The 12,055-nt window shown below is 47.4% G+C and overlaps 1 protein-coding gene across 2 annotated transcripts in view; it reads left to right on the top strand.

The window, feature by feature from the left end:
* Positions 1 to 12,055, top strand: part of LOC149349625 (high affinity nerve growth factor receptor-like) — a 339,259-nt gene that overhangs the window by 303,309 nt on the left and 23,895 nt on the right. For both annotated transcript variants that reach the window (XM_089578661.1, XM_089578662.1), the window contains exons 3-5: positions 48 to 157; positions 3,126 to 3,489; positions 7,152 to 7,313. In XM_089578661.1, coding sequence (XP_089434787.1) covers positions 48 to 157; positions 3,126 to 3,489; positions 7,152 to 7,313 — 636 coding nt within the window. The remainder of the gene's footprint in view (positions 1 to 47; positions 158 to 3,125; positions 3,490 to 7,151; positions 7,314 to 12,055) is intronic.

The following is a 12,055-nucleotide window of genomic DNA, read 5'->3' as shown; positions in this document are numbered from 1 at the left end:
TGCTCGGCGCGCTTTCTCCCTCACTCATGCAGTATCTTCCCTTTCAGCTCAAGGCAACGGGTATCCCCAGAGCAGTCCAACGCAGCCCCACTCTGCAGGTTCTTTCACGCATCACCAGATAGCCGGAATGAACCGCAACTTCTCGCCTGCCGCAAAGGTGTGTTCTCAGGCTCACTGCCTGGATCACTCTTCTTACCATTATTTAGTTGTGGCAGGAACAGCATAGGAATTTCAGTGACGTGATTATTTCCTATTGGCAGTAAACAAGCAAAAAGAACGATGGCGCCAAGAAATAAATTCACTATTTCATGCTCTCTGGCTCGAAAAATGCGTGTTTATACTCAGGAATCACCGAGTGTAAACTGTGGGAATTCCTAATGGAAAGGCAACTATGACCTGCCTACAGACATCTATGACCTAGGAGCCCGCCAAACAAGAGCTAATCTGGCGTGTAAACAATGTCGCGAATTCGACCTTTTTATCTTCTCAGGGTTTTAGATGAAGAAAAAAAAATCGAGAAGTGGTAGGCGATGAAGAAGAAGAAAAAAGAAATGTTTACTAAGGAAGAAGAAGAAGAAGCAGACGAAAGCTTCACCTCCTGTTCTTGGAGTGATCTATGACTCTACTCTTTCCTGGCGGCCTCACATTGAGCAAGTTTCTTTAAAAGGAGCTCGGACCATTGGAATCCTGCGTCGGCTTTGCAGCACTAGGTCAGGGATGAGAAGGCACACACTTCTGCTGATCTATAAAATGTATGTCCGCCCAATTTTGGAGTTCGGATGTGTTTTATTCTCAGGAGCTCCTGCCTATAAACTTCGACCGCTTGTGCTCTTGGAGCGTGAGGCGTTGCGCCTCTGCTTGGGACTTCCAAAGTATGTAGCTAATGTTGTCCTGCACCTTGAGGCGCGAATTCCATCTTTATTAGCCAGATTTCGCCTTTTAACAGTCCAAACCTTTTTAAATTTGTACGACTCTCCTCTCCACACATCCAATGTAATATTTCTTAGTCAGCCCGCAGTCTTTTTAAATGCCACCTGGTCTCGTTTGCATACTCCGCAGATATGTTTCGTGCAGTCTCTCCTCGATCCCTTAAACATTAAGCTCACAGATATCCATCCACTGCATAACATCTCACCTTCAGTCGAGATTGCATTTGATAACATTTTCCCATCGAATGCCAAGCTCCAGCCCTTTCCTCTCCTTCTCGGTTTGTTACAGGACCACCTAAGATCCTTTCCTTTTCATATTCTCATTGCTACCGATGCCTCGCAGGATCGTGAAAAGGCAGGTGTGGGCATTTTTTCACCTGCATTGGGATGGTCCTTTTCTCTCCGTCTCCCTGACTTCACTCCAATTTATCTGGCCGAATTATTAGCTGCCATTCTAGCCTTACGTAAATTAGATCCTGCCGTTTCCAAAGTCATGGTTATGACGGACTCTCTATCTATTTGCTTTTCATTATCATCACCCTCTGAGTCTCGGGCATTACGCCTCTTTAAGCAGCTGATCCCGCTTCATCTAAATTCGGTGAGGTTGCTTTGGGTACCGGGTCACGTGGGCATTCAGTTAAATGAGGTTGCTGATTCATTAGCAAGGGCCTCTCTCTGTGGCCCAATAATTGCTGTCCTGCCAACCTGCGCATATACAGCTGCGGTGAGGTTTCGCAGTTACACAATATTTCAGGAATTTTCAGCCTCGGCGCTTACTTCATCCCCCGAATACAAGCATCTTCTGCACCCTTGGAGCAGCAAAGACTGGAGTTCGCGCAGACTGGAGGTCTCTTTCACGCGTTTGCGATGCCGAGTTCCTCTGCTTAATTTCTACCTTCACAGATCTGGTCTGGCGGTTTCTACACTGTGTCCATTTTGTGCCGAGCCTGAGACAGTGGATCACTTCCTGCTGTTCTGCCGCCGATTCTCTTCTTTGAGGAGGCGCCTATTAGAAAATCCGTTTCACCAGCTGGGTCTGCCTGTGTCCTCTGAGGTTGTTCTTTCCTTTGGCGCTACTTCGCTTGGACGAAGCAACAGGAGTGCGCGCTGTGCAGTTCAAAAATTTCTTTTAGAAACACAGCGACTCCCATGCTAATATTATTTTTTTTTCCTTTTTCTATTTGTTTTCATTTTTCTGATTCTCAAACTTTTAATTTATTATTATTATTATTATTATTATTATTATTATTATTATTATTATTATTATTATTATTATTTTTTTTTTTTTCTGTCTCTCTTTCAGTCAATACAAAATTGAATCATTCCATATGTTGCATTCAAATTTGCACATAATGCCGTCCTCCCATCTTCGATCTCCCTGCTAACAGGTCCCCTTTCGTTGCGTCGTCCAATCTGTCAGCCTATACCCTATTAATACTCCTTTACCTCTAAAACTCTTAATCATTCAAACAGTTCACCGCCTGTGTCTTGGCCACTCCCCCGTAGTGGGTATGTGCCATTCTACTTGAGGCCAACCAACCAACCAACCAATCCTGTTCTTCTTCCGAGGCCAGCTGCAACTGACCTCCTCTGCAGAATTTGAGCCGAGTGTATTCCTCCTCCTTCGCGTGCCTGCGTCTCGCAGCGTGTCTACCCAGTCCGAACTTATTCGAATCCACTGCGACTGTATCCTTGCTACAGCCAGCCGCGGCAGCTATAATAGCGTGGGCATTCGATGTTAAAAAAAAGCAGCGCAGGTGCAGACTTTACAAAAGGGACCGCAGCGTGAGTCCCGTTTGTCAGATCTGCCTTAGCGCCGGTTTTAGCACATTGCGCGTCAGTCTATAGGGCAATGCACTGCAGCGGTGTGATCCGAGCAAAAAATGCGAAATTAGACAGCAACGGGCGGGTCTGAGGCAAGGTGCTCGGGTCCAGAACACGTAGTTGCGCATCCAAGAGAACGTCGTCTTTTGAAGGCTGCAGTAGCTGCGGCTGTACATCCGTTGTTCACCGCGGAAATCTTCAGGCCGCACCGTTTGCTTTTTTTCCGCCGTATACAGTGGGGCATTCCCGTGAAGCTCTGAATGTCTATAAGGTGACGAAGACGTTCGTCGCGCGGCTGTTTAAAGGTTGTGTACATGGTCAAGGCTTTTGTCAAAGGTTGTGTGCGTAGTACAGCGGCCCACGGTAACGCAGGAGTCCTCGGGTGGCGGAGGCGGCTCGGCCGAGCCCTGGCGGCCGGCGGCGACGGCAGGGGACCGCGGCGGCGGTCCGGCCCCGCTGCTCACGGGCCTGCTGGCGGTGCTGGGCACCCTAGCGCTGGCTGGTGTCGTGGTTGCCGTGCTGGTGCGGCGCCACCGTCGGCGGGCGGCCGACGCCCGGCGCGCGGCCGCGGGCTCTCTCCACAAGTGCATGCAGCAGTACGTGACCAACCCCACCTACTACTCGTCGGCGCCCGAGACGCCGCTGCGCAAGGTGTTGCACGACGTCGAGATATCGGCCGACTGCATCCACTTCGTCGAGGAGATCGGCGAGGGGTGCTTCGGCAAGGTGCACAAGGGTACGCACCTTTCCTCGCCAGAAATGGCCGTCTTCCTAGACTGCTCAACTTGGACATTTTTGTTGTGAGCGCTTAAAGCGATCTTTTAACCACTGCTACAGACGACACAGGATTCAGGGCACGAGAGTCTTCTCTCACCAACTGAAAAGACGATGTTAAAATATCTTTTTAGTGCGTGATGCGAGTAGTGTCACTTTTAAACGCGGTGCACTCACTGGGTATAACTTAGAAGGGTCAGGGTTCGGGCAAGTGGGTAGTCAATATGAGGATCCATAGCGCACAATTTTCAAGGGACACAACACGAACGCTAAACTTTCGCTGAACGATCTTTATTTGGCGCTGACAGCCTTTTAAATATCACGTATGGTACAGGTATAGACGACTAACAACGATTATTTTGTCAAGTTCATGATGCGTCAAGGAATGAGAACAAAAAGCACAATAAAAACCACCAATCAGTGAGCACGTTTCGCACATCGCCCGCTGCCTTGAATCTGAGAAAGCTAAGTCTTTTCTTTATAACGACACCGAAGGATCACTGACACAATTTTCCAATCCCTCTTTTTCAGTCGCCGCGGCTTCGATTATCTCCCTCGTTTTTTTATCGCTATTTTTTTCCTAACACTGAACACTCCCCGAACTTAGGCGCGCACTTGTGACCACGGCAGTGACGAGCCAAATTACCTGGCCCCTCATCTCTAACGTTTCTGTGGTGCTCGCTGAGTCGCTTATTCAGGCACCGGCCTGTCTGTCCAATATACAGCTTGCCACGTGAAAGCGGCAACCTGTATACAACGTTGTCGGTGCAAGTTACAAGAGGGTTCTGATGCCGTACAGAGCAGGCCTTCCAATCCTGCTCGTCCGGACATGTGTCCTTACACATGCGGGACAATTTTTCTGGGGCTGACATGCAAATTTTAAATCCAATTTTCTCTCCAGTCTTTTTGAGGCCGTGGGAAAACCTGTGAATATAAGGCATTACTTCAATTTTGTTGGGACATTCTTCTTTATCTGTCAACCTTGTGTTTTTTCTTTGTATGCGCATGCGTTCTGTTACTGCTACTACGAGGTACCTCGGGTAACCCGCTTCCTGAAGGGGATCAACCTGATTACTGAAACTTGTCATTAGGCAGGTGCATGACTTATTGACTGCGTTAGACAGGCATGTTTTTACTACTCCTCTCTTAATCAACTTCGTATGTGCCGAGGTAAACGGTAAGGGAGCCTTATTCCCTCTAGGCTCACACATCCAGCAAACTCGACTCGAAGAAACTATTTTTACGTATATCAAGAAAATGAATCATACCCTCAACAGGAAGCTCGTGAGTAATTGACAGTGGCTCAAGACACTTCGCAAAGGTAGATATTGTGCTTTCTGCTACCTGAAGACGGCTTCCGCTGCTTTTCCGAAGGACAACCAAATAATCATCTACAAAACGGACCGTTTTTATCACCACTTTACTGTCTAGATTACTCTGGATCCTCCTATCTGCGCTCGCAAGAGACAAGTCACTAAGGGCAGGCGCTATGCTCGAACCAATACACACTCCCTTTTTTTTTGCAGGTAGACTTCCCCATTCCACTTAACAAAGGTAGATGATTTGTATCGACGAGATTTTTATCGAAAGAAAGCCCACGACGCAGTTAATTCAGTGTTTAATCGGCACCAACTCTTCTTAGTGCAGAAGGCAAAAGCGCAAGCGAAGAAGTTGTGTAAGCAGCTGGATTTATCCAGGCTTTTGCTCGCAATCACGAATTCGGGAAAAAAATGCACTCGAGATTTTTTTTTTTTGTCAAGACCCACAAGCCAGAGGCGCCTTTTAGGGTCATCGTCACTGAACGTGATTCGTGGCAGAAGGAAGTCGGCCTGTTTTTGCAAACTACGGCCTGTTTTTGCAAACTAAGCTATAGCTGTTGAAACCTGACAACCCATTTTTAATCAGAAGCTCAGAACAAGTTGACTACCTGAGAAGCCTTCATGGTGCAGATGTAGAATTTCTTTCAATAGATATAAAGAACCTTTACTACTCTTTGCCTCATCAGCAGCTTGTAGAATGCATTGAAGACTGTATTCATAAATTTGGCGCCGTATTGTTTCAAAGTGAAGCTGGTATTTCAGTTGATGGTTCCTTGAATTTAATGTCCTTGTACGTCTCGTCAACCTTTGTTAAGTGGAATGGGAAAGTCTACCTGCAAAAAAAAGGGAGTGTGTATTGGCTCGTGCACAGCGCCTGCACTTAGTGACTTGTTTCCTGCAAGCGCAGATAGGAGGATCCAGAGTAATCTAGACAGCTAAGTGCTGATAAAAACGGTCCGTTTTGTAGATGATTACTTGGTTCTTCTTCGGAAGAGCAGTGGAAGCCTTCTTCATGTAGCAGAAAGCACAATATCTACCATTGCGAAGTGTCATGAGCCACTGTCAATTACTCTCTAGCTTTGCGTGGAGGGTATGATCCGTTTTCTTGATTTAAAACTAGTTTCTTCGAGTCGAGTTTGCTAGATGTATGAGCCTAGAGGGAAGAAGACACTCTTACCTTTTACCGCGGTACATACGAAGTTGATTAAGAGAGGAGTAGTAAAAACATGCCTGTCTAATGCAGTCAATAAGTCATGCACCTGCCTAATGACAAGTTTCAGTAATCAGGTTGATCCCCTTCAGGAAGCGGGTTACCCGAGGTACCTCGTAGTAGCAGTAACAGAAAGCATGCGCAGACGAAGAAAAAACACAAGGTTGACAGATAAAGAAAAATTTCCCAACAAAATTGAAGTAATGCCTTATATTCACAGGCTTTCCCACGGCCTCAAAAAGATTGGAGAGAAAATTGGAGTTAAAATTTGCAAGTCAGCCCCAGAAAAATTGTCCCGCATATGTAAGGACACATGTCCGGACGAGCAGGATAGGAAGGCCTGCTCTGTACGGCATCAGAACCCTCTTGTAACTTGCACCGACAACGTTGTATATAGGTTTCCGCTTTCTTGTGGCAAGTTGTATGTCGGACAGACAGGCCGGTGCCTGAATAAGCGACTCAGCGAGCACCACAGAAACGTCAGAGATGAGGGGCCAGGTAATTCGGCTCGTCACTGCCGTGGTCACAAGTGCGCGCCTAAGTTCTGGTAGGGTTCAGTGTTAGGAAAAAATAGCAATAAAAAAAGCGAGGGAGATAATCGAAGCCGCGGCGACTGAAAAAGAGGGATTGGAAAATTGTGTCAGTGATCCTTCGGTGTCATTAACAAGCAAAGACATAGCTTTCTTATATTCAAGGCAGCGGGCGTTAGAGTGAAACGTGCTCACTGATTGGTGGTTTTTATTGTGCTTTTTGCTCTCATTCCTTGACACATAATGACATTGACGACATAATTTTTGTTAGTCGTCTATACCTGTACCATACGTGATCTTTATACGGCTGTCAGCGCCAAATAAAGATCTTTCAGTGGAAGTTTAGCGCTCGTGCTGTGTCCCTTGAATATTGTGCGCTATGGATCCTCATGTTCACTGGGCATACCGAGAGGAAAGACTCGCCGCGCCACGTTTGTGAGAACCCGGGAACCTCTTGGTCACTGTCTTCGACCGTAAACGGCCCGGCCGCCTCGCGCACAAGCCGTGGCTAAGCTGCGCACCCGAGGCGGTGGACGTTCAGCTGCGCGTGCCATGGTTCACGCAGCGGTGTACACGCACCCTGACGGCAGCGAGGAGGACGTGGCCGTGAAAGTGCTCAAGGAGAGCGTGTCCAACGAGGCGCAGGCAGACTTCGAGCGGGAGGTGCAGATCATGTCCAGCTTCAAGCACGAGAACATCCTCAAGCTGCTCGGCGTCGTCTTTAAAGGTGAGCGACGCCTCCTCCCCGAGAACACCGAACGCTCACGGCTGAATGGGCTTCCAAGCGTCACGGGGCAATGTACGAAGCGGCAGGGAAAGTGTTCGTGTCCTCCAGGTTCTAGGGAAAAAGCGTTCAATCGATAAATCGTGAAATTTGAGCTGCGCCGCATCCAATCGTCTTTGTTTTCTTGGGTAATAAGCAAACATGGCCGACATCACAGGCCTGCAGTGCGCGTTCGGTGGTTTTATACGTTGCACGTCATATTTCTGCTTGCTACCGAACAGAATCCAGCTAGAGCCAACTGTCGCACGAGCAACGAGCCTGACAAATTGTACAGACCGTACCTACAAGCCAGTGAACTTCAGCTTTGTACTTTCCTCTCTAAGAACTGCAGGCTTCATCTATTATGAACGAAATAGCTTCTTGGCTTTTTACAGCAGAGTTCTCTAGGTTTTGGAGTGTGATTCTTGCGTTGCGCTGGGACAAGTAAACAGTCATATAAAAGCATGGCTGCAATAAGTATCGGCTTCGAAGTGCAGTTCGTTTGCCATCGCCAATGTCAGCGATTTATGTCTGTGTTCCTCGTGTCGACTTTGCTCTCCGAACACGCTCTGCAAACTTGCAGCATTATTTCGTTTAAAGTGATATACTCCATCCGTGCTTCTTTAAGGGTGGCTGTCTGCCCGTTCTAATATTGATTACCGCACATTGACAGCTTCATGCTACCCTCGCGCAATGAGCTTGGTAAGTGCGAGGACTGAGAGGAGTTTAATGCTTAACCTGAAAACCAGGTAGTCAAGGCTTGCAGTGCGCGGTAAAATATCAGCTGTCTTACTAGCACATCGTATTTAAGGTAGCAAAAAGAACAATAACACACTCTGTGCGCAGGGCTACCTTTCGCCGTACGTTTCAAACTTAACTGTGGACCGGTTCTCACCGAGTCTCCTGTCGTCGCTCGAAAGACGCGGGAGCGTACTGAGGTCTTGTTTACAACTCCAAGTCTGTGTTTATATGAGCAAAGCGGCCGACTGTAAACTTCTCAAAACGCCTGCCCGCGCGAGCCGTTTACGACTTCAACGGGATTTCCAAGGAAACCTCCTGGGCACGCCAAGCGAGTTTTTACAACCTGCGAAGACGGGAGTGATTTTCCCTCTCTACTTTCCAGCCGGTCCGCATTCGCTTCGCCCCTTCCCGCGGCGCCTGCAGCGTGATGAAGCGAATGCTTTACTGCGACCGCTATAGGCTCGAAAGATCGCGCCACCAGTGACAGGAAGTATCGTGCCATTGCAGATATTAGCTGGGCTTCTTTTTTCTCTTTCTCTCTGTACCTCTCTTTCATTGACTCCGTTCTCTTCACTTTCTCACGGCACTTCAGCGCGCTTTACACTAATCTGCGATACGTTACTGCCCCAGCAGACCGGAGGGCTGGCGATAAGCTCGAATGTGCTTTCAATCACGTTTTCTAGCAAGTACGCCAGGTGGCTGCATCACAGAATTTTGACACGATGAAAAAGTTAACCGAAAAAAAAAAAGATCAGCACGCAGGTATGAAACGGCGTAAAGACGGTGATGAGAAGTTGCAGTTGATTTATTTTAGTACAAAGAAATTTGCACATGAGATGTGGTTGGGAAGGTGGGAAAAAAAGCCACATGTATATAGCTCTACTGGCCCCACCTCCCAGTACCCGGCAGCGGACACATTGGCAGAGGTAGGCAGTACATAAAGACATAATTATATCAAAAGTGCGATACTAGTTTGTTAAAAAATGCACAGAAGATTTAAACATACCACATCATGAAACAAAATGAAGCAAAAAAAAAGCAAATGTTCACAATAAATATGCAGAATGCGCATATAAGTAATTTCTAGAAAGTACACGCTGATTCTCTCTTGTGAGGTGGTATTTATTTAAAACGGGTGGGACGCTATAGACTGCGTCATCTGAAATCCATAATTCGTGCGAGGTCTTGGGTCATGCCAAAGTTCTGTGCGCTTCATTGAGCGGAAAGAAGTGTTCTGCAAGTTTGACAATTTTCTGAAAGTGTGTCTTTCTTCTGCAAGTTTGACAATTTTCTGAAAGTGTGTCTTTCCTTGCGTATTTCACACTGAAGTGTTGATAATACTTAAACTCATACAACTTGTCGAAATTTATAATTTTTAGTGAAATGGTAAAATGTATGACTCCAATTGAGAAATGGACCAAAGCCGAGCGCAGTGGGCGAGCAAGGAACATGCAGGCAGGTTTATTGCAGTCTGAACAGAACACCCTGTGCGAGGTGATATATTTAGCTGAGTTATTAATGCTAAAGCATTTCTGGGCTGTGTCGCCGGGGTCGTGTCACCAAAACGTGTCCGCAGCAGTTGTGACGTTCTCAAAAGAGATACCATCAAACGAGTGGTTGTAATCGAAAGAGGATGATGTGAGAATGCTGCGAAAAGAAATTATGTAGATAGGATGATTAGTTCGTTAATTACAGCCAGAAATGTCGAAAAACGTCTAAATATCGCGGGCGACGATAAAGTGGGTGGACGGGAAAACAGCCGTGGACGGCAAAATAGTGAAAAAATAGGCAAAGGAGTGAGAATAAAGTTTGAAATGAATTTAAATATATTTGATGAATGATAATTAATTGAACATAAAGTTTCATTGGCATAGATTAATTAATTATCAGCAATAACCACTGGACGGTTGAATATTCTGAACGGGGATATAGTAAGTGGACGGAAAAGTAACCACGGCGCCAAATTTGGAAAACCTAAATGGTTGATTGAAATCAAAGAAGGTATAGTCAGAGCAAATAAATCGAACTTTAATTAAACCATAAGATAATTGCGCTAATTCAGTAGTTAAATTAATTAACAAACAAAAAGAAAATGACAAACAGAGGCAAAGAAAGGCGACGAGTGCCGCAGTGATCTCTAATTTTTGAGCAACACGCCTACGCGAAAGCGTGTGCCTAACGAGCAGTGTGATCCGTCTAGAGCTAAAGGCCGAAAAGAATTTCATTTGAACGCGTTGCTACACCCTGTTTCAAAGACCGCCGACGTCACTGCCGCGCATTTGACGGATTCTTTTCGTTTTTTCTTTCCACTGGATACAAGAGCACGATCCGCCGCCTAGCAGAAAGTAAAATTTTCTCCAGGCGGAGTGCTGTCCACAAGCAAGACGTCTCAGCGACTATCTTTGTCGCGATTATCGGGCATAATGCTCATACCCGGAAGTAACGCGAATTTAACGGGCGCCCAATTAGGACACGCGTCGGATATGTCACATTAGGCGCCTAGTTATTAGCTTCTCGCAGGCTCGGGGCGTAAAGACCTCCCGTGGAAGAAACGGACAAAAAAAAAAGGAGGGGGCGGGGTACGAAAAAAGGATTTGATGGGGCGGCCGCACCAAGAAGCTTTGCACGACACCCCAGAGGCCGGCGCCGGGGCTAAGCAAACTTGGCTCGAAAGTGCGCAAGGCAGAAAGAAAAAATCGCAGAAGAAAGGACGCGAGAACTTTGCGTGGCGCCTTAGCAGTGAAGAAACGCTGATTTGCCCAAGCGTAGTCTCCGTGTTGTCTTCGTATGCGCGGAAGTGTGCTTAGAGCCAGCGGGGAAAAGAGGACCGAGAGACAAATGAAAAGCAGGCCAGGGATATTTTTTTTTTTGTTTTTTGCATTTTTGCGATTGTCTTTCCTTGGAAGTTTTTTTGTTGTTGTTACAGAGCGACTGACATTTCCTTTCTCCTTGACAGTAGCCCAAAGCTTGCCTGCTTTTTTTACGCCACCCCCGCGCCATTCCTCCCCCCCCCCCCTCTTCCCCCGAGAAGCAGCTGGCGTTTCCCTGCGCGCTGCTATGTCGGGCTAATTCGCCCTAACGAACTCTTCCTTTTCGCCAACTCTCCTCGGCGCTCTGTTTTTCGAGTTACGTAATTTTATAAGCTAATCCTGTGCCTTTGGATTGCACGCAGTTTCTTTTCCGTTCGTTTTTTTTTTTTTTTTGCCCTCCCAAGGAAAAACACTAAATAACCTTTGCGGGCAAACAGCCCGCATGGGAGCTCTCAGTGAAGCATGGAATACCATTCAGCGACAGGGAAGGCAGAAGCCACCAGGGAATAAAGAAAGGGGAAAAAAATGAGGGCCGTCGGACAAGAAGTAACTAAGCCCATGCCTGCGGCGCGCACAACGTGTCGGCCTCAAATGGTTGCGTACCCTCTGGCGAGATCTGCTTCGTTCTGTTCGAGCGCAGAGGAAGGTAAATTGGAGAGGAGTGCCTGCGCTGGGCACCTACAAAACCGTGCAGTCTGTATAAGCCAGAGCCGACGCAAGCGGACCAAGTACGGAGTTCGCAAGATGGTCCGCGTATCCGTGCCAATCGTGATTTGGCGTCCTTTCGGACGTTGCACCGTTAACTGTCGTGACTGGCCACCGGACAGGCTCTAGGCCAATGAGGAGCCGCTTTAACCTGGCAGTAGAATTGCGGTCCGGGCACCTGATTGGTTGAAACCAGCTGCCGCTTCCACTGCGTTGCAAGGATTTGGTGAAACGTCGTAGTGGCCCGCGGTGGGAGAAGGAGTGGTTGAAAAAGAAAAGCCTGAAGTTGACTGCGATGTTACATCCAAAGAGGGCGGAACAGAAGGTCGCTCTTCGCTTTTCGCGCAGACCAGGCTGCACGGAATGGTTGCGCTCCGGGCAAATGTTGCATGGCACTGGATGGACAGCTGTGTGCTCTAAGAAGCCCCTGACAAACCCTAACCCTAACAG

This window comes from Amblyomma mixtum, chromosome 3, assembly GCF_055824585.1.
Source record: "Amblyomma mixtum isolate Tamu chromosome 3, ASM5582458v1, whole genome shotgun sequence".
Lineage (NCBI taxonomy): Eukaryota > Metazoa > Arthropoda > Arachnida > Ixodida > Ixodidae > Amblyomma > Amblyomma mixtum.
Note: the sequence above shows the minus strand (reverse complement) of the source record. Positions and strands in the feature narration are given on the sequence as shown.